The following is a 22129-nucleotide window of genomic DNA, read 5'->3' on the forward strand; positions in this document are numbered from 1 at the left end:
TTCCCATCTATGGTCCGTAATATCATTTAAAGGTTCAAAGAATCCAGAGAAATCACTGTACAAAGTAACTGCACATTGAATGCCTGTGACCTTTGATCCGCATCAAAAACTGACTGTGTGTACAGGATATCCCCACATGGGCTCAGGAACACTTCAGAAAACCACTGTCAGTAACTACAGTTTGTAGCTACATCTGTAAGTGCAAGTTTAAACTCTACCATGCAAAGCGAAAGCCATTTATCAACAACACCCAGAAACGGCAACGGCTTCGTTGAGTCATCTAAGATAGACTAATGCAAAGTGTAAAAGTGTTCTGTGGTCTGACGAGTCCACATTTCAAATAGTTTTTGAAAACTGTGGACATCGTGTCCTCCGGACCAAAGTGAAAAAGAACCACCTGGACAGTTATAGGCGCAAAGTTCAAAAGCCAGAATCTGTGATGGTATGGGGGCGAATTAGTGCCCAAGGAATGGGTAATTTACACATCTGTAAAGGCATCATTACTGTTGAACAGTACATACAGGTTTTTTTTCATGGACACCCCTGCTTATTTCAGCAGGACAAAGCCAAGCCACATTCTGCACGTGTTACAACGGTGTGACTTTCTATTAAAAGAGTGCGGGTACTAGACTGGCCTGCCTGTAGTCCAGACCTGTCTCCTATTGAAAATGTGTGGCGCATTATGGAGTGTAATATACGTTAATGGAGACCCCGGACTATTGAACAACTTAAGCTGTACATCAAGCAATAATGGGAAAGAATTCCATCTAAAAAGCTTAAAAAATTGGTCTCCTTATTTCCCAAACATTAACTGAGTGTTGTTCAAAGGAAAAACTTTGTAACAGAAGTAAAATGCCCCTGTGCCAACTTTTTTTGCAATTTCTTGCGCAGGCAAGGGGTATTTGCTAAAAAAAAATATGTTTCTCAGTTCTAACACTAAATATATGTTGTCTTTACAGTGTATTCAATTGAATATAAGTTGAAAAGGATTTGCAAATCATTGTATTTTGTTTTTAATTACGGTTTGGACAACACCCCAACGTCACTGGTTTTGGGTTTTGTACATACATACATACATACATATATACAGTACAAGCCAAAAGTTTGGACACACCTCATTTAATGCGTTTTCATGACTAAATACATTGTAGATTGTCAGTAAAGGCTTCAAAACTAAGTATGAACACATGTGGAGTTATGTAATTAACAAAATAAGGTGAAATAGCTGAAAACACGTTTTGTATTCTAGTTTCTTCAAACCAGCCACCGTTAACTCTGATTACTGCTTTGCACACTCTTGGCATTCTCTCGATGAGCTTAAAGATGTAGTCACCCAAAATGGTTTACACTTCACAGGTGTGCTTCAACACACAATGCTAGAGGCGTCAATTCAGGTTTGCAATGGGATGTATATTTTGTTAGTAGTAAGTTTCATTAAGTGATTTCTTTTTCAATCAAAAATGCTGGGCTGTTCTGCCATTAGCTACAAACCAACATGATAACTAGCATTCTAATTCAATGAGACTGCGGTGTACTGAATTGTGTCGATATTAACCCCAACCACACTGTACATCATGTCGGAAACAAACCTAAAGCAACATACAGGTGCTGGTCATATTATTAGAATATCATGAAAAAGTAGATTTATTTCATTAATTCCATTTAGAAAGTCAAACCTGTACAATGTATACATTCATTCCAAACACACTGATACATTTCAAGTGTTTTTTGCCAAAAAGGAGATGATTATAGCTGACAACCAAAGAAAACCCTAAATCAAACATCTCAGAAAATTGGAATAAGGTGTAAAGGTCAGATATTGAAGACACCTGGTGCCACACTCTAATTAGCTAACTAACTCAAAACACCTGGAAAAGCCTTTAAATGGTCTCTCATTTTGATTCTGTATGACACACAATCATGGGGAAGACTGCTGACTTGAGAACTGTCCAAAAGATGACCATTGATACTTTAAAGAAGGAGGGCAAGACACAAAAGGTCATTGCCAAAGAGGTTGGATGTTCCCAGAGCTCTGTGTCCAAGCACATTAATAGAGAGGCGAAGGGAAGACAAAGATGTGGTAGAAGCAAGAGGGATAACCGCACCCTGGAGAGAATTGTCAAACAAAACCGATTCAAAAATGTGGGGGAGATCCACAAAGAGTGGACTGCAGCTGGAGTCAGTGCTTCAAGAATCACCACGCACCGACGTATGCAAGATATGGGCTTCAGCTGTCGCATTCCTTGTGTAAAGCCACTCTTGAATAAGAGACAATGTCAAAAGCGTCTTGCCTGGGCTCAAGACAAAAAGGACTGGACTGCTGCTGAGTGGTCCAAAGTTATGTTTTCAGATGAAAGTAAATTTTGTATTTCCTTTGGAAATCAAGGTCCCAGAGTCTGGAGAAACACAGGAGAGGCACAGAATCCACGTTGCCTGAAGTCCAGTGTCAAATTTCCACAATCGGTAATGGTCTGGGGTGCCATGTCATCTGCTGGTGTTGGTCCACTGTGTTTCCTGAGGTCTAGGGTCAATACAGCAGTCTACCAGGAAGTTTTAGAACACTTTATGCTGCCTGCCACGGACCAATTTTATGGAGGTGAAGATTTCATTTTCCAACATGACTTGGCACCTGCACACAGTGCCAAATCTACCAGTACCTGGTTTAAGGACCATGGTATCCCTGTTCTTGATTGACCTGCAACCTCACCTGACCTTAACCTCATAGAAAACCTATGGGGTATTGTGAAGCGGAAGATGCGAGATGCCAGACCCAACAATGCTAAAGAGCTGAAGGCCACTATTAAAGCAACCTGGGCTCTCATAACACCTGAGGTGTGCAACAGACTGGTCGACTCCATGCCACGCCGTACTGCTGCAGCAATTCAGGCAAAAGGAGCTGCAACTAAGTATTGATTGCCGTACATGCTGAAACTTTCCATGTTCATACTTTTCAGTTGGCCCACATTTCTAAAAAATATTTTTTGGTACTAGTCGTGACTAATATTCTAATTTTCTGAGATACTGAATTTGGAATTTTCAGTAATTGTCAGTACTAATCATCAAAATTTAAAGAAATAAACATTTCAAATATATCACTATGTGTGTAATGAATTGATATAATATGTGAGTTTCACATTCTGAATATAATTACTGAAATAAATCAACTTTTTCATGATATTCTAATAATATGAACAGCAACTGTATACTTAGTGGCACCACATTTTTTACCATTCACCCAGTCACTTTTAAAGTTGATGCCCCTATTTGAGGATTTATGGTATAAATAAACACTTGCCTGATTAATAATTTACACACACAATGCTTTGTGAACCGTGGCAGCGCACATGCAGGTCATTAAATATGAAACACAACAACACCAGAGACAGTGGCGCCACTGAAGCCGGCCGAGACAAGCACACACTACTCACCGGGGTAGCGCTGGGAGGTGAGAGGAGCACCGTGGAGAGAGAGACGGCCGTTCTCTCGCCCGCCGCCTCTCCCCCCACCACCCCGCCTCTCCCTCGCAGCAAGAGAGGGCTCTGAACCAACGCGGCAAAGGAGGGAGAAGGAGGAGGGAGTTAGGGATGGGAAAGGGAGGAAGGAAGGAAAGAGGACAGGAAGAGAGAGATGCAGAATGAGTTATTGAGAGGATTCAGAGGAAGCAGGGTGTTAAAAGGGTCCCATGAAATGAACTGTTCTTATGCCACAGTCAGCTGTTAAAAAATAAAATTAAATTAAAAAAAATAGAGGGGAATTTTCTTTCTCCAGTAAGATGGCAATAAGGTTCAATATTGCCATTGACAATCAAAACAGTCCTGTTTGTGTTATTATAAAAATATTTAATTTAAAGGTACAAAATACAAAATCAATCTGTTGTTCCAAAGCCATTTCATGGTACCTCTTAGGTAGCGTCAGCTGAGACTACAGATAGAAAGAACACAGGCCAAAGCAGACTAAAGCCACACCACATGCACCAATGTTGTGATCCCCAAAGTCATTCAATACACCAACCAGCCATACAAAACCTTCTAACACCTACCCTAGAGGCAATGGGGTAGGTAAAATAGATGCAGACTAATACTAGATGCTTTTCGTAACACCATTATGAATGAATGAGCAGAGAGAAATATCTTTAATCAAAATCAAGTCTCTTACCAAAGCTATTGTATTCAGGGGTCATCCCTCCATAGAAGCCTGTATTACCACTGGCCACAGGGTACTGAGCAGTAGTTGGAATGTAGTGGTGCCGGAACTGCAAAAACCACAAAAAAAATCAGAACAATTACATTTGTGAGGTCTTCTGGACCAAGCCATTGGATTGCTTCTTTTTTCAGTATTATCAAACAACTTTTCAGCAATCATTTGTTGGGCTACTAATCTCACAGAACACATTGCTGCCCACTTACAGGTCGACTAAGAATAGGGCACCTGTGTTACAATGGAATTAAAGAGTGGATTGTTGCACTAAGAACTTTCTCTATGTCATGTATATCTTTAAATCACTGGTCAATACCATGCTCTCTTCTATGATGTCACACTCTGCACATAGCTGACATAGCGGTTACCCTGCCTCTCAACAATTGCACGCACCATCAGAAATTACTTAGTGGTAGGGCTGGGCGATATATCGAGTTTGTAAGCTATATTTATATATTTTTTAATAAGATATGAATTAAGAAAATATCGTAATATCGATATAATTGATTTCACTTTAAAATGACCAAACACCCCTTATTTGTTGTGTTCCTTTTTCTCCCCTGCTACCCACCACTCCGTCGCAATATTCTATGGGATACTAAACCCCTCCCCTTCCTCCTTCCAAGACATGCTTGCACGTATAAGAACATCCATGATTGGTTGGTTCTTTAATATGATGAGTCACTGGTTGACATTACGGGAAAACATTAGGGACAGGCCAATCAGAGGCAAGATAGGGTGGGTCATCGAACCAGGAAGGGAAATCACAAAAGACATCCCAAATGACGACGAGACTGTTGGAGAAAAGAAAGAGGGAATACTCAAGCGGGCGATTTAATTATCAAAAAAAACTAGTGGACGATGGCACAGGGATTCTCTTCTTTAGTTTTTTCTTTTATCGTTTGTAGACTACGTCCAGGAAACCCACAAAGTGTCTACTTGGCCACATTTGGACAAATGTATGTGTCTGGATAACACATTCATTTGAGTTGTTTACTGTGTAAACCCAAATCAAAACTGTTCTCGAGTTGCCAAGACGGGCACATTTCAAACGAGAAATGCAGCCAAAAATGTATGTCGAAGGGAGGAAGATCATAGCCGCACAATTAAGTAAAGTCACTTACTTGGCGCTGACCAGAAGATGTGTGACAGTTCATTACATAGTCAACTGGGAATTAAAAAGTGCCTGCCTGCAAACTTTTTAATCTGAGTTTGATACAATATATAATATTTGCAAAGCTATGTTATTTATTTTACGTACAAATATTTTTCTATTTTATTTATATAGTATAATTATGTGCTACTTATACAGTTTATTTTCTGTGCTGTTAGTACCCATCTTGACTAACTCGGTTAATAAAAGTGCCACTGACTGTTTACAGTACAGTTGTCATTCACTTCAATTTCAGTGAATATCGCTCAAAAATATACTTTCACCGGAAAATATATCAATATATATCTTAAATATTGAGTCTAAGTAAAAATATATTGAGATATACTTTTTCTTCTATATTGCCCAGCCCTACTTGGTTTTAATGTGAACCAACCTGTGAAGACTGGATTAAATAAGGGGATCCGGGGAAAGAGAGCTGCGGCTGGGAAATCATCATCATCTGGGAGCCTTGCGGATAGACATGAGGTCCAACAGGTCGAGGGCCAACACTTGTTTGGACCCTCGGCGCACTCGTGGCCATAGTCGGACGGCTTGTGTAGTATCCCTAAAGACATTAGAAAAGTGCAAGATTAAGTATACATCCAACAAATTACATCAGAGTGCACCAAATTTTGTGGATCCCTGCACAGGTTGCATGAAGAGAAATGCTATTACCTGTAGTGCTCGGTATCCACCCTTCAGCCGCACAACACACAAGCAGAAAGCGAGAAAGGGAGTGAGTAGGGTGAAAATGGAGACAGAGTGAAAGACAAACTTGCTAGACGTTAAGGAGGAGGGGGGCGTCTATTGAAATCAAGCAACGTCATCTACTCATGCGAGTCCTTGCAAATCTGGAGTGGAGCAAGACACTCACAATAAACCTTAAAGTGGTCAATAAAGCACTTGCAGGGGCATGCAGGTAAGGATACAATTAAAACAACAAATATATACATTAATTCCTCCTTAGGGAAGGAATGGGAAGGATGGAGATTGAGGAAAGATAGGGAATGGCACAGGGACAATGTGCAAATAATATGACTGTATTGACACTGTTCTGTAGACTACAAAATTATGATATTGCTGCTACTGGAACCTTAATTTCCCTGAGAGCACACATGTTAAAGGCCTACTGAAATGAGATTTTCATATTTAATTGGGGATAGTAGGTCCATTCTATGTGTCATACTTGATCATTTTGCGATATTGCCATATTTTTCCTGAAAGGATTTAGTAGAGGACATCGACGATAAAATTCGCAACTTTTGGTCGCTAATAAAAAACCCTTGCCTGTACCGGAAGTAGCAGACAATGTGCGCGTGACGTCACGGGTTGTGGAGATCCTCACATCCGCACATTGTTTACAATCATGGCCACCATCAGCGAGAGCGATTCGGACCGAGAAAGCGACGATTTCCCCATTAATTTGAGCGAGGACGAAAGATTCGTGGATGAGGAAAGTGAGAGTGAAGGACTAGAAAATAACTAACAAAAAAACAAACTAGACAGCAGAGCAATTCAGATGTTAGACAAATTTACTAGGATAATTCTGGAAAATCCCTTATCTGTTTATTGTGTTACTAGTGTTTTAGTGAGATTATATGGTCGTACCTGTACAACCTGAAAGTCGGAGGGGTGTGGACACCGCCAACATCTCCGAGAGAAGCCACGTTTCTTGACAAGGCGAAGGCAGCCAGTGGGGCCGGGCTGAGATTTTTTTTATTTCCCTCTTCCACGGTGGAAGCATCCGACGGTCGGGGGCGGCCGGTGGGAGGAGGCAAGAGAGTCCGCAGCTGCCTCTTTGACATGTGCAGGAGGAACGACGCAAGCTCTTCGCTCTTGTCCACGTTAAGAGCCGACTTATTACCACCATTTTCTCACCGAAACCTGCCGGTTTACATGTGGTAGAGAACCATGTTCACTTGACTGCTCTGTTCCATAGTAAAGCTTCACCGTCATCTTTCGGGAATGTAAACAAGGAAAAACCGGCTGTGTTTGTGTTGCTTAAGGCGGCCTCAATACACCGCTTCCCACCTACATCTCTCTTCTTTGACGTCTCCATTATTAATGGAACAAATTGCAAAAGATTCAGCAACACCGCTGTCCATAATACTGTGGAATTATGCGATAAAAAGACGACTTATAGCTGTGAACGGTGCTGGACCAAACTGTCCTCTACAATGCGTGACGTCACGCGCACGCGTCATCATACCACGACGTTTAAGCATGATACTTCCGCGCGAAATTTAAAATAGCAATTTAGTAAACTAAACCGGCCATATTGGCATGTGTTGCAATGTTAAGATTTCATCATTGATATATAAACTATCAGACTGCGTGGTTTCAGTAGGCCTTTAAGGATCAATCAACTTGGTTTTAATTGAAATGTTAACGAAAATCTGTGAGTCATGTTAATGAGGGGAACTACAATTCAAGACCAATATCCCTATATAGACAGTTATTAGACATACTGACGGCATTGAGCAATTGTGAAAAGGTTCAAAGCTCTGGTCAGGGTTTATGCAGCTTGCACACATTTGGTCATTATTAAAGTTTTATTCATATTGTGCAAAATATTGCATAAAAACCCCCAAAAGAAAACCAAATAAAAATGTGCATTCGAATTGTTGGGAACTAGCCAAACAATTATGATTACTTTATCAATATTGAAATCACGTTTATTCATTGTTAGGCAAAACAGTGTTTCCCACAGGTCGGCAAATTTTTGGGGCGCGATGGGGTCCCAGAGCTGAGCAGGGGCATTAACGTGATGTCATCAGGGTTTCCCTCACTTACAATTGTTCTTGGCGTCCCGCCACGGCACCGTTATTAAATACAGTTGTGACCAAAATTATTCAACCCCCACCCAATTTTGTTTTAGCAAGTTGGACATTTATTCCGTATTTTGTTTATAGTCATATCAAATAAAGATGTGTCAAATAGACAAATGCAACTTAAATTGTAACACTGTATTTTACAAAATACCAAAAAAGGACATTTTTCTTAATATCTCATTGACAAAATTATTCAACCCCCTAGTTACATGCATCTTTAGTACTTAGTAGAACACCCTTTGGCAGTAATTACATCCTTCAAATGTGATACATAACCGGATACAAGCTTCTTGCAACGATCTACAGGTATTTTAGCCCATTCCTCTTGGGCAAAGGCCTCCAGTTCATTCATATTCTTGGGCTTGCGTGCTGCAACTGCCTTCTTCAAGTCCCACCACAGGTTTTCTATAGGATTTAGGTCTGGCGACTGTGAAGACCACTCCAGAGTCTTCCAGCCCTTCTTCTGCAACCACTCTGATGTTGATTTGGAGGTATGCTTTGGATCGTTCTCCTGTTGGAAGGTCCAACGTCTCCCAAGCCTCAGCTTCGTCACTGACTTCATGACATTTGCAGCTAATATATCCTCGTAAGAAATAGAAATCATAATGCCTTGAACGCGCTGGATATTCCCGGTACCTGAGGCAGACAAACAGCCCCAGAGCATGATTGACCCCCCAACATGCTTAACAGTAGGCAAGGTGTTCTTCTCTTTGTAAGCTTCATTTTTTTCTCCTCCAGACGTAACGTTGATTCATAGGCCCAAAGAGTTCCACTTTTGTCTCATCACTCCATGGAACAGTTTCCCAAAACCTTTGGGGTTTGTCCAGATGATTTTTGGCATACTGGAGTCTATTTTCTTGTGCCTGGTAGTCATCAGTGGAGTGCGCCTGGGAGTTTTGGCATGGAGGCCTTCATCTCGTAGTGCGCGCCTTATTGTCTGGGACGAAACCTGCGTTCCCCCCTCTGCAATGTCCTGTTGTAGTTCCTTAGCTGTTACCCGGGGGGTTTTCACCACTGTACGCTTCAAATACCGGACAGCAGTTGCACACAACATCCTCTTTCTACCACGCACAGGTAGTGTTTCCACTGTGTCTTTAGCTTTAAACTTGCAAATTATGCTCCCAACTGTGTCTCTTGGAATGTGTGATGTCTTTGCTATTTTCTTACATCCATATCCTTTCTTATGAAGAGAAATTACCTCCTCTCTTGACTTCTTTGACCACTCCCTGGACTTCACCATGTTGCAAATACACCATTGACCATCTACAAGAAGCTGAGCGTCGCAATCTTTTTCAATCAGTTTAATTGTTGCTCGTTATGGTTCTAATCACATCGACAGGTGTTTTCAACACCTGACTGAAAAGATCTTATTCAAATTCTGTTCTTAAGAGTTATGATCTTCAAGGGGTCGAATCATTTTGTCAATGAGATATTTAGAGAAATGACACTGTTTGGTATGTTACAAAATATAATGTTGTAATTCAAGTTGCATTCGTCTATTTAATAAATCTTTATTTGATATGACTATAAACAAAATACGGAATAAATGTCCTACTTGCTAAAACACCAAAATTGTGTGGGGGTTGAAAAATTTTGATCACAGCTGTATCTGTGTGGAGTGTGCATGTTCTCCAAGTTAAATAAAAACAAATAAATATACTTTTGTCTGTTAGCAAAATTTTGCGGTTGAATACAAATCACAACCAAAAGCAATAAAATATGCTAAGGAGGGGCTAGGTGGCCCTAATATACAGACAACCAAAACAAATAAAATGGCTAATTAAAGTCCCGAAAAAACAAAATTGCATTTCAATTTGGAACATATAAGCAGAGTTAACTTACAATCAAGTTTGGACCTTTTTAAACAAAAGTGCAAAATAACAAAATTAACACCACAGCATAAGCAGATGTATTAACAGGTCATATGCAAAACAAAATTAAGTCCGGCAGATTCCGAGTGAGGAACACAGACATGACAACATAACAGCACTTTTAGAAATGCTTATTCTATAACAGTATTAAATAGAAGCTTGTCTTCAGCGATGAATTTAACCACACTTTCTGTAACCGCACACTGATGTAAATCTGATACGATTTAATTATTTGAGGTTGGAAATTTGGCCCCCTTGGATTTTCTGAATGATAACTTTTGGAGGGAAAATGCAACATTACTTAGAGTAACAAACATGATGTAATGAGGCTCAGATACGTGTGATAACGCAACAAAATAAATTACAAGATCCAACGTTAGTGCTGCTTAAGAACAAATTTTGTCGGCAGGATCTGAACAGGTTATACCAATAAATGAACATGTCCAGCCAATTGGTGAGAAAGCAGACATGAGTCTAATATTCCCACTATAGCATTTTCAGCTACAACATGCAATGTGCTAAAGGAGACACTGGACGGAGAATGTAACTGCGGGGTAGTGTTAGTACCTGTTGGTGTAACGTACGGGGCCCTGCTGCAAACTGGGAGAACAGCAAAACAGAGGAAGGCAGTCAAGATTGGGGGGGACGGGGAGACAAGGCAACGACATTCAGACACATTGAGCTTGAACACCCAAGGCTGAAACCGAGTGTGAAACAGCGAGACTTTATGGAAGCATGTGACGAACTCTACCTGTCTTGGCTGCGGTGCAGAGGTCATTTGTGGGGGTGGCTGTGTGGCAAAAACAAGTGATTGAGGCTGTCCAGGTGCGTAGGACGCCTAAAAACGGGAATAAAGTGTTGAAATTTCTTCCCCGTCTTAGTCTACTTAAAAATCACTCCTTTCACAATGGCACAGTGTCTCTTACCTGTGTTAGTCCAGGGGAGGGGGAAGGGTTTGGGACAGAGGTGGATCCCGTTATAGGCTGCGGTGGTTTATTCATTTCACGTTGTTTTGTGGTTCTGCATTAGGGTGGCGAAGTGGTGCCAGCCTTTACTTGAAAAGAGACAATAGAAAAAAAAAAAGGTCCAATCAGTGACGAGCAAATGTTAATGTTGTCAAACCCACTTTTGAATGAAAAGTCGCACACAATCTTGTCTGACAGTAAGTAAGGGTGTGGTCTGCAGTTTCGCATATGATAACACCTCCTCCTATGCTCACTTTAGAGTTTCACTTTTTATCTGAGTTCTTGGAGTGTGTACCCTGTAATAAAAACTGGTTGTCTTCAAATTTCCTCCAGATAAATTCAAACAAAACGGAAACTCTGATAATTGCTCCCGGTAAAAAGGTCCCCCTGATCAAGAACTCCCTTGGTACATCTGTTAAAAGCAGCCTCAGAAGCCTTGGGATTGTGTTTGATCAATCAATGTCTTTGGAAGGTCACTGTCGTCAACTGACCAAAAACTGTTTTTATCATCTCATAAATATTTCTTAAGTGAGAAATTTGCTGTCAAAATTGGATCTCGAAATTATCATTCATGCGTTCATTTCTTCAATTCTCCTTTCGCTCTCTTCAAGAAGTCAACGCTTAAGAGACTTCAGACAGTACAAAATGCAGCTGCCAGACTTTGGACTGGTGCACCCAGAACAGCCCATATCACCCCCATTTTATCCAATCTTCATTGGCTTCCAGTTAAATTCAACATTGAGTTTAAAATTCCAGGCTATAGCTCCCAGACTCTGGAACAATTTTCACCAGTCCCTCAGTGATCTTGAGTGTCGACACTTTTAAGAAACATTTGAAAACTTCTCTTTTTATTAAAGCTTTTAATTAATGCACCTTTTATCTATCATTTTTAATCTACTTTGTATCCTTTTTATAATGTTGCCCCTGTTTTAATTGAATTGTTGTTTAACTTCACCTAGGGCTGGGCGATATAGAAAATGACTATACCGTAATATTCGATTATATGTTCTCACACCGTTGCTTTTAGCTGCGTGCATTACATTACTGGCGTTTCTCACTCCTTCTCACACAGACGTAAAACAAGCCCGCCTTCTTACATACGTCACATATTCTTGCGCGTCTAGCGTCATGTGCTCTTGCCGAGAGCTAACGTTAGCTGAGGCAGGTCGAGTTGCTTTTAGCTACGGGCATTACACAACAGGCGTTTCTCACTCCTTCTCGTCTCTCATTCTGACAGATACAGAAAACAAGCCCGCCTTCTTACATACGTCACATACTCTTGCGCGTCTAGCGTCATAGCTCTCGCCGACTAGAGAGGTAGCAGCATGGCTAACGTTAGCTGAGGCAGGTCGACTGAGCGGAGCTTGAGACAATACAAGAGAAAGATGGTGCGAAACTTATCACAAATGGAGGAAGACCAATAAATGCCCAAAATCATCTGGCGGTGGTTTGGCTTCAAGTGGGAAGATATTCAGCAGACAACAGCAATATGCAAAGTATGCAGCAGAAGTGTTACTACAAAAAGGTAGCAGCACTATTAATTTGTTCTTTCATTTAAAAAGTCACCTGTGAGAGAATGAAAAGCATTGAATAAATACAGTTTTGGTCAATTGACTTAGTTGTGATTTCCCTCTCTGCATGAAAGTTTAAAAGTAGCATATATGAATGCAGTATGAAGAAGAATGTTTTAATGTAAACACATAGAATCATCATACTGCTGTAATTATATGCATCAAGTGTTCATTCCAGGCCAAGGCAAAATATCGTAATATATATCGTATATCGCATTATGACATAAAAATATTGCGACATTAATAAAAGCAAATATCGCCCAGCCCTAACTTCACCTATGTTTTGTACTGTGCTTTGTGATTTTATCTGTGAAAAGCGCTTTATAAATAAAATGTGCTTAGTTAGTGTGCCATATGATGAGTGCATGGCTTTCAAGAATACACTTTGCAAGTCATAACCAAAATTACTTTTTACCCCCATCCAGTATAAAGTATTGCATTAGTTGTGGCCCCCAACTCATCAAGTGCTCAGGTAGGCAGTGTAACAAGACGGCACTTGCAAAGACAAGCAAGCAATTTTTACGAGTTGTCCTTTCAGGGTCGCGGAGGGTGCTGGAGCCTATTTCAGCTGCACTCGGGCGGAAGGCGTGGTACATCCTGGACAAGTCGCCACCTCATCGCAGGGCCAACGCAGATAGACAGACAACATTCATACTCACATTCACACACTAAGGCCAATTTAGTGTTGCCAATAAACTTATCATGCATGTTTTTAGAGGTGGGAGGAAGCTGGAGTACCCAAAAGGAATCCACACAGTCACAGGGAGAACATGCAAACTCCACACAGAAAGATCCCGAGCCACATGCACTAATCCCCGTTCCACTGTGCTGCAATAAAAAATAAAACAAATACAATATTAAAAGTGTGTGTAGTTTGTCACCAATGCGGTCTGGCGGAGAATTTGAGAAAATGGATACTTGAGGTCAAAGTTCACTCAGCGTCAGTGACACTGCCTGTGCTGTGCGTCATGCTCCACATCACCCACCACTTCAGTGTGCACTTGCTGGAAAAACAACCAAAAAAGCCATATTGTCTAAAAGAGTTGCTAAACGAATACGCTCATCAACCACCTGCAGTCACGCTAACTAGCGAGTTAGCTAACGCCATGCTTTTTTTTTTTTTTTAACAGGAAACTACTGTTCGCGGTTTGATATTCCAAAGTTGTACAGACTCATGAGCTGGCACAATAGCCATGGACAAGTGGCGGGCAAAATGCGAATAGTCATCCACAAAAAGTCGACAATCTCTGGGGAAACAATAGGGGAAATGAACAGCCGGGTAATGATACGTGTCCCACCGTCAAGAGACATTTTGCTTAGGTAAGCTACGTGGCCAGTCGAAATGGCCCAATTTAATATAGCCGGCAACTGTTTAATAAGGAGCTAATGTTGACCTTTTTATTTCTAAACAATTTCAAGGGCAGGTTTAAGACATTCCGTTCGACTGAAGTGAAACTATTGGGGGTCAACCTTAGCCCAACTCTGAGATGTGTTTAATTACAGGCCCGGCCAGTTCCACAGGCCACCCAGGCCAGGAATCAGGTCCACCTTGAACCGAATAATAATTTAGACGTCAATTACTGGAATATATAAAGTGTTTATTAATATTGTACCACAAAAAGTCAGTCGGCTGCCAATTAAGTAATAAACATTGCCGCAGAAACTCCACCAAGAGTGGCTAATGTGGAGCCTAAATGGGTGGAAACCAGCCGAAGATTAGCACGAAGGCTTTAACGATTCGCTGATAAATTCCCAAGCACACATTAAGAAAGTGTATAGCATGAAGTGGAACATATTAAGTTTCGGGTTTTCAGAATGGTCATAATAAACATTTGCTGACTAGTGGCGATGCAAAGCGGGCAAGCCGGCATGGCCTGCTCAAAGTAGGCTAACAGCAGCTAGCATGTACCGAAGACAAAATGAAGCCCGGCTCGCATTCGGATCTTCATTTCCCTTCTTTTCTTACCAGGATACAACGTGACGATGCTGCTGGACGCTAACTCTGGGATTCCACTCCTCACCGGTCCTTTTTAGAGATAGTATTGTCGCTCCTCTGCCCTTTTACCCCCGAGAGAAAACAGATGCCCTTCTTGGCTACTGAGCTAGCTGGTTAGCTAACCGGCAGATGCGGTGGGTGCTACTCCTGTCACTGGATTAAATCCCCGACAGGACTCATATCAATTAATTTCGTACTTTCCGAGTACTATTGGTCGTTCCGATGGCCCCGAAAAAAGCCTCTGGACCGGAGGTCCATTATCAGGGCGTAGATGGTGACGGATTCCCGGTTAGGTATGTACACAACAACCGTGTGAGAGGACTCAGAGAGACGCCATTGTAGCGCGATGTTTCGAGCTGGGGAGCCGGTGCGCCTCCTAGCTAGTAATGGGTCGTTCGCGAAGGATCCGGCGTTTAGAATCGGCTCTTTTAAGTAAACGAGACGTTGTTTTCTCATCTGTTTGTTACGGAATAGCTCTAAATAGTAATGGTTGATTGATTGATTTAAACTATTATTAGTAGATTGCATAGTACAGTACATATTCCGTACAATTGACCACTAAATGGTAACACCCGAATAAGTTTTTAGAATAGAATAGAATTGGGCTTCACGGTGGAAGAGGGGTTAGTGCGTCTGCCTCACAATACGTAGGTCCTGCAGTCTTGGGTCAATCCCAGGCTCGGGATCTTTCTGTGTGGGGTTTGCATGTTCTCCCCATGACTGCGTGGGTTCCCTCCGGGTACTCCGGCTTCCTCCCACTTCCAAAGACATGCACCTGGGGATAGGTTGATTGGCAACACTCAATTGGCCCTAGTGTGTGAGTGTGAATGTTGTCTGTCTATCTGTGTTGGCCCTGCGATGAGGTGGCGACTTGTCCAGGGTGTACGCCGCCTTCCGCCAGATTGTTGCTGAGATAGGCGCCAGCGCCCCCCGCAACCCCAAAAGGGAATAAGAGGTAGAAAATGGATGTATGGATGGAGAATAGAATTGAATAGAATGGACTTTATTGTCATTATATTAGCATATAACGAGATTAAGGACTCCAACTTAAAGTGCGGTAGTGGGAACAAATATGGGGTAAAAATAAATAACACAAGAGGTAATAAAGGAAAAACTAACAATTGAAATAAACAGACTGCTATCCAATAACAATAATAAGCACTCCTGTACAATATAGAAAACACTGTAGAAATACAATACTAGGGCTGCGAATCTTTGGGTGTCCCACAATTTGATTCAATATTGATTCTTGGAGTCATGATTCGATAATATATCGATTCTTTTGATTCAACGCGATTCTCGATTCAAAATCGATATTTTTCCAATTCAAAACGATTCTGTATTCATTCAATACATAGGATTTCAGCAGGATCTACCCCAGTCTGCTGACATGCTAGCAGAGTAGTAGATTTTTTTTTAAGCTTTTATAATTGTAAAGGACAATGTTTTATCAACTGATTGCAATAATGTAAATTTGTTTTAACTATTAAACAAACCAAATATATGACTCTTTTTTTCTTTGTGAAAACATTGGACACAGTGTGTTGTCAAGCTTATGAGATGCAATGCAAGTGTAAGCCACTGTAACACTATTGTTCTTTTTTTTAATTTTTTATAAATGTCTAATGATAATGTCAATGAGGGATTTTTAATCACTGCTATGCTGAAATTATAACTAATATTGATACTGTTGTTGATAATATTAATTTTTGTTTCACTACTTTTGGTTCTGTGTCGTGTTTGTGTCTCCTTTCAGTTGCTCTGTTTATTGCAGTTCTGAGTGTTGCTGGGTCAGGTATGGTTTTGGAATTGGATTGCATTGTTATGGTATTGCTGTGTAGTGATTTGTTGGATTGATTAAAAAAAAAAAAATTGATTTAAAAAAAAAAAAAGAGAATCGATTCTGAATCGCACAACGTATTCGATTGGATTTGTATTCGAATCTATTTTTCCCCACACCCTTACAAAATACTGTACAATATACAGAACAAGACTAGAGTACCAAAGTAGTACATAAGAATCAGTGTCCGGCATATTGCACTCGAAGGGTAGTATTGCACAGTAGGGTATTAGGGTAGGATATTGTATAGGGGTGAATTATTATTATTATTAAAGGTTAGAGTTCAACATGGAGACAGCTCTGGGAAAGAAGCTGTCTCTCAGCCTGTGTTCTGGCTCTGATGCACCTGTAGCGCCTGCCCGATGGTAGCAGGTCGAACAGGTGGAAGCCAGGGTTTGTGCTGTCTTTGGTGATGCTTTTTACTTTGTTGAGGCAACAGGAGTTACTGTTATCCCTCAGCTAGGGCAGCCGATGGTTTTTTGTGCAGACTTTATGAGCCTCTGAATCTGGCGTACCACACTGTTATGCAGTACGTCAGCAGGTTCTCGACAGCCGAGCGGTAGAAGGTCACCATCAATTGTCTCTCAAGTCTTTTCTTCCTCAGCACCCTCAGGAAGTGGAGTCTCCACTGGGCCTTCTGGATGACCGCAGTTGTATTTTGGGTCCAGGAGAGGTCAGCAGAATTGAGGGTGCTGAGGAACTTGAAGGAGCTGACTCTCTCCACCTCCTCGCAGTTGATGTAGAGGGGGGAGAGTCTGCAGTGTTTTTCCTGAAGTCAAAGATGACTTTCTTGTTTTTTGTGGTGCTTAGTGTCAGATTATTCACTGAACACCACGCTGATAAAATTTTCAGAACCTCATCTTTGTATGCAGACTCATACCACCTGATATGGTATACCCACCACCGTTGTGTCATCGGCAAATTTGATTCTGGTGTTCTCCGTGTGTGTTTAAGTCGGGGTCCACGTAAATCAATTCATGGTAGTTCATTATAATAAGAAGGGACTTAATTTCCAAGCTTTTTCATGTTTCAAATACCCAACGTGCTTTACAGTGAGACCATTAATAATTCACTCAATACCGATTAAATGCATTATTGCATTATTTTCTGCCCAAATAAAACAACAAATACTGGTCATTTAACAATTTTAACGTGTAACTATTTGGGAATTGCCCGTGAACGCTCCAATGCTGAAGTCTAACTTCAAAATGATAATTTGTTGTAGGAGAGCACACCATTCCTAACCAGGCTGAATATTTTGATGTTGAAGCGGTTTGAATCAGATGAAAAGTGTGGAAGTTGTGGAATTTTAAAGAATGTCTCATTGATGTCAATGTGAATTTCCCCCCAAAATTGTGACTTTTGGGAAAAGCCGATTTTTTTTGAAAATGGTAAAAAAAAAAACTTGAATGGTCAGAATTAGTTGAAATATTTGCTGTTGGAATGGTTCATATCGGTCGAGAAATGTAGTCATACCATGTTAAATTGAGTAATAGTATTATGGAATTCCTGGAATTTCCAGTTCAAAAAGCAACTTCGTTTTTTTGTCCTAACGGCGTGGCGCAGTGGGAGAGTGGCCGTGCGCAACCCGAGGGTCCCTGGTTCAAAATCCCACCTAGTACCAACCTCGTCACGTCCGTTGTGTCCTGAGCAAGACACTTCACCCTTGCTCCTGATGGGTGCTGGTTGGCGCCTTGCATGGCAGCTCCCTCCATCAGTGTGTGAATGTGTGTGTGAATGGGTAAATGTGGAAGTAGTGTCAAAGCGCTTTGAGTACCTTGAAGGTAGAAAAAGCGCTATACAAGTACAACCCATTTATTTATTAATTAAGAGGAATGTTTTGACGGTGGAACTGTTGAAGTGGGTTGAAAAATGTGGAAGGAGTAGTCGCTAGAAAAAAGGGTGAAGATAGGGCTTTGGAAAACCAGGAATTCTGGAAAATACTGGATTTTTTTAGAACTTGGAAAAGGGTAGTTTGAATTTCCAGGATGGTGGAATGTGTTGAAGGTGGAATGGTTTGAATTGGTTAAAAAGTGTGAAAATGGTGGAAGCTTGAAAAATGGCCAATTAATTTTGAATGGGAAAAAATTCTCGGAAAACCTGGAATTCTGGCAATTGTTGGAATTTGTCAAAGGAAAGCCCGGGACTCCCAAATAGGCTGAGCAGTTTGAAGTTGGAACGGTTTGAATCAGATGAAAAATGAGGAAGGTAAAGTGCACCAAAATCTGTAGAAGAAGAAGTTTAAAAACCATATGTGTGAATGCTTTGGAGCATTCACACAATTAGTAAATACAGAATTTCATTACAGAACTTCATTTTTTACAAAATGATTACATGACATTACATAACACTTGACATGAATGTATCAGTTCAACTTTACACTACCCGTGGGTGTTGCAGCACACAAAACTGTATTTAAAGTAACTAAAACACCCCAAAAAGTGGTGGAAGTGTCACGTGCACTTTTTATTTATTTATTGATTGGTATACAAATACTTTCTGAGAGTAAGCGATGCTCATTCGTTACTCATGTATCGGTCTATTATACTTTTTAGGAAGCCGAGCCACTCTTGAACACATCATAATAATCCACTCAATTCCCCCGAAAAACAGATTAACTCATTGGAATATAAAGACAATATAACATACATCCAGAAATGTGGATTCATATGCAATAAGTGCAAGATATTTATCTGTACAGTAAATTATTTCTGTACCTTTTATTCTGCACTACAATGAGCTAATGCAACAAAAGTTTGTTATCTGTACTGCAAAGTTCAAATTTTAATGACAATAAAAGGAAGTCTAAGTCATAAGACCCCACCTGTACTTTTTGGGGGATTTTTTTCTTATCGTTCACAATCATTATGAAAGACCTGTCGACAGATGGATTTAAAAAAAAAAAAAAAGGAAGCTTTCTAACTGGTAAATAAACGTAAATAAAAGTATGCTTACAGCAGTGAAACTTGGATGTCATCTATTCGGTCCGTAGAACCCAACAAAAAAATTAAAAAAACGCCAACAATACTCCATTTACATTTCGTGACTGGAATATTAACCAAGTGTTAATGATGTGGTTGTTATAAGCGCTAACGCAGATTAAATACTTATAGCGGCGCCGTGATCGCGAGCTTGCGCACCAATGTTGCTTCCTCGTCAAACTTTGTTCTGGATCAGGGGTGTCAAACGTACGGCCCGAGGGCTGGATCAGGCCTGTGAACAGGTTTAATCCGGCCACCGGGATAAATTTGTTAAGTATAAAATTAACCTGAAATCTTTGAATGAAAGAAACTGCTGTTCTAAATGTGTCCACTCGATGTCACAATAGCGATTCTTTGTATCTTTGTAGATGATGCTACATATGTACAAAATAAACCACATGATGTAATATAATAGAAGAATAGAATAGAAAGTACTTTATTGATCCCTGGGGGATCAATAAAGTACATCAGTCGAGGAAAATCATCAAACTACATAAATAACATCCTGTAATTTGATTTCGATAAAAACATTTTTATTTTAATAGATTGAAAATTAACAGCAATGAGTTGACTGATGAACATCACATAATTTATTCAATAAATATAAATCCATCCATCCATCCATCATCTTCCGCTTATCCGAGGTCGGGTCGCGGGGGCAACCGCCTAAGCAGGGAAACCCAGACTTCCCTCTCCCCAGCCACTTCGTCTAGCTCTTCCCGGGGGATCCCGAGGCGTTCCCAGGCCAGCCGGGAGACATAGTCTTCCCAACGTTTCCTGGTATATTTAAATATAAATAACGACAAATAATATATCACTGCGATGAGGTGGCGACTTGTCCAGGGTGTACACCATCTTCTGCCTAAATGCAGCTGAGATAGGCTCCAGCACTCCCCACGACCCCTAACGGGACAAGTTGTAAAAAATGGATGGAAATAAATCAACCGCAACATGTAAGTGTTAAAAACCCAACATGTACATTTTCAGAATGTTTGTTCTATTTTTAAACAAAGTAAACAATCTGAAGTTGTCCTTAAATTATCGAGCCGTGATTTTACTAGTCCGGCACACTTGGGAGTAGATATTTCTCCATGTGGCCCCCGATCTAAAATTGAGTTTGACACCCATGTTCTAGATCATAAACCAGTTAAAGTTGAACATTTTAGTGATACTTGTAAAGCCAAGTGTTTTATGAGGTGGTACTTGGTGAAAAAAGTTTGAGAACCACTGCTGCAGTATCTTGGCATATTCTACCAGCAACAGTTAGAGATGCTACCTTTGTTGAAGCATTCACATCCTACCTTAAAACATTTATAGACATGTCCTTCAGGTAGACCCCTTTGTGGACCATGTGATCTGACACTTCTCGGCTCTTTCCTGTCTGGAGAGAGGATAACATGGCCTTGGTTCATTTCAGGGGAAGGAGTAGTTTGAAGGAGATGTTAACTGACCAAAATTGTAACCCGAGATGGATCACTGACTGGATGAGCCTGGAAGAAGATACCTTACCTCCATGACTATCTGTTGGTTTCCCTATGGACTGGACTCCCACTTCATCTATGTAACAATACATTTAACAAATTAACTTACCAATTCAATAACTGTACCCACTTGACATCCATTGCAGCCGGTCTTCCTGGAAGGAGGATTGCTACATGTGCGATCCCTTCTCAAGGTTTCTTTTTACTATCTGGAGTTTTTTTTTTCAGTTTTTCTTTGCCTGGATGTGGGTTTAGATCAGCAGATGTCGTGAGTTTGTGAATCCCTTTGAGGCGTCTGTAATAAAGGGCTATACGAATAAAACTTGATAGAGATTGATGGCCATTTCTTTTGTCATCTGATAGGTCAATTCATATATTCCAGGACAAAGTAAAGTAGAGTCAAGTCAGCTGTTTTAATGGGGACTTTGTAATTATATTTGCATATAGCGAGATTAAGGACTCTAATTTAAGGTTGAAGTTTAACCCAAATACATTATACTCAATTCGGATTGTGAGGGAAAAAAAAATAATAATGGAAAATGCATTCCATATTTGACCTTTAGTTTGCGTCAAAACAGGGCTCATGAGTCATTGAAATGCTTCATTTGATATATACAAAATACAGGTTGAGAAAACAATCCAGTAACATTTATTTATTTGTTTGTTGACATTAAGACTTAGACAAACTTTAATGACCCACAGGGGAAATTGTTCAACACAGTAGCTCATTTACAAAGGATGGAAAGGATAATGCACACAGGGGCACACAAACAGGGCAAAAACAAAAAGGTATTGTTGATTTGCATGTGGAGAACATGGGAGAAGATTCAGAGTTTGCGTCAGTGAGGGACAACTGAAGAACCATCTAGTTTGTTGACTAGCAGCTGTGGGAAGTGCACAGGTAAACAAATCATTTGAAAAGTCAAAGTCAAATATTGTTATCTACCATAAGATTGTACCACAATCCCATATCGTGAGGAATGGTACAAACCTCAGTGAGGTCATGGCGTTCATGTACCCTGTTCCTAAGAACTTCTCATAATTGGACCCAGCAGAAACGTCTTGGAGACACTTTGTGGAGTCCTTCAAGAGAAGATTCTTTCCCAAACATTTGGAAATTGGCAGCGCTGGCCCTACCAAACTTGGCTTAACAAAAAAAAAATCTAAATTATTTAACTGGACAATAACAAAAGTAATACAATGGTGCAAACAAAGTGAGCAAGTTCAAATTTGTTTCTGTATT

General features: G+C 40.5%; 1 protein-coding gene and 1 long non-coding RNA gene across 6 annotated transcripts in view; one reads left to right on the plus strand and one right to left on the minus strand.

The window, feature by feature from the left end:
• Positions 1–14978, minus strand: part of eif4g1a (eukaryotic translation initiation factor 4 gamma, 1a) — a 74044-nt gene extending 59066 nt beyond the window's left edge. The window contains exons 1-8 of one of the 5 annotated variants that reach the window (XM_061920378.1): positions 14555–14978; positions 10979–11101; positions 10804–10890; positions 10620–10652; positions 6026–6046; positions 5745–5915; positions 4156–4252; positions 3429–3539 (exon numbers count right to left, since the gene is read on the minus strand). In XM_061920378.1, the coding sequence (XP_061776362.1) occupies positions 3429–3539; positions 4156–4252; positions 5745–5915; positions 6026–6046; positions 10620–10652; positions 10804–10890; positions 10979–11053 (595 nt within the window). In that variant the 5' untranslated portion in view covers positions 11054–11101; positions 14555–14978. Of the gene's footprint in view, positions 1–3428; positions 3540–4155; positions 4253–5744; positions 5916–6025; positions 6047–10619; positions 10653–10803; positions 10891–10978; positions 11107–14554 lie in introns of all 5 variants that reach the window. The other 4 variants (XM_061920377.1, XM_061920379.1, XM_061920381.1 and 1 more) reach the window with 4 other exon arrangements.
• Positions 13675–21220, plus strand: LOC133568451 (uncharacterized). Its single transcript, XR_009809608.1, has 2 exons — positions 13675–13908; positions 20823–21220. It is a non-coding gene; the product is annotated as an uncharacterized LOC133568451 (long non-coding RNA).
• The last annotated feature ends 909 nt before the right edge of the window (positions 21221–22129 follow it).

The sequence above is a fragment of the Nerophis ophidion genome, linkage group LG14 (assembly GCF_033978795.1).
Source record: "Nerophis ophidion isolate RoL-2023_Sa linkage group LG14, RoL_Noph_v1.0, whole genome shotgun sequence".
Taxonomy (NCBI): Eukaryota; Metazoa; Chordata; class Actinopteri; order Syngnathiformes; family Syngnathidae; genus Nerophis; species Nerophis ophidion.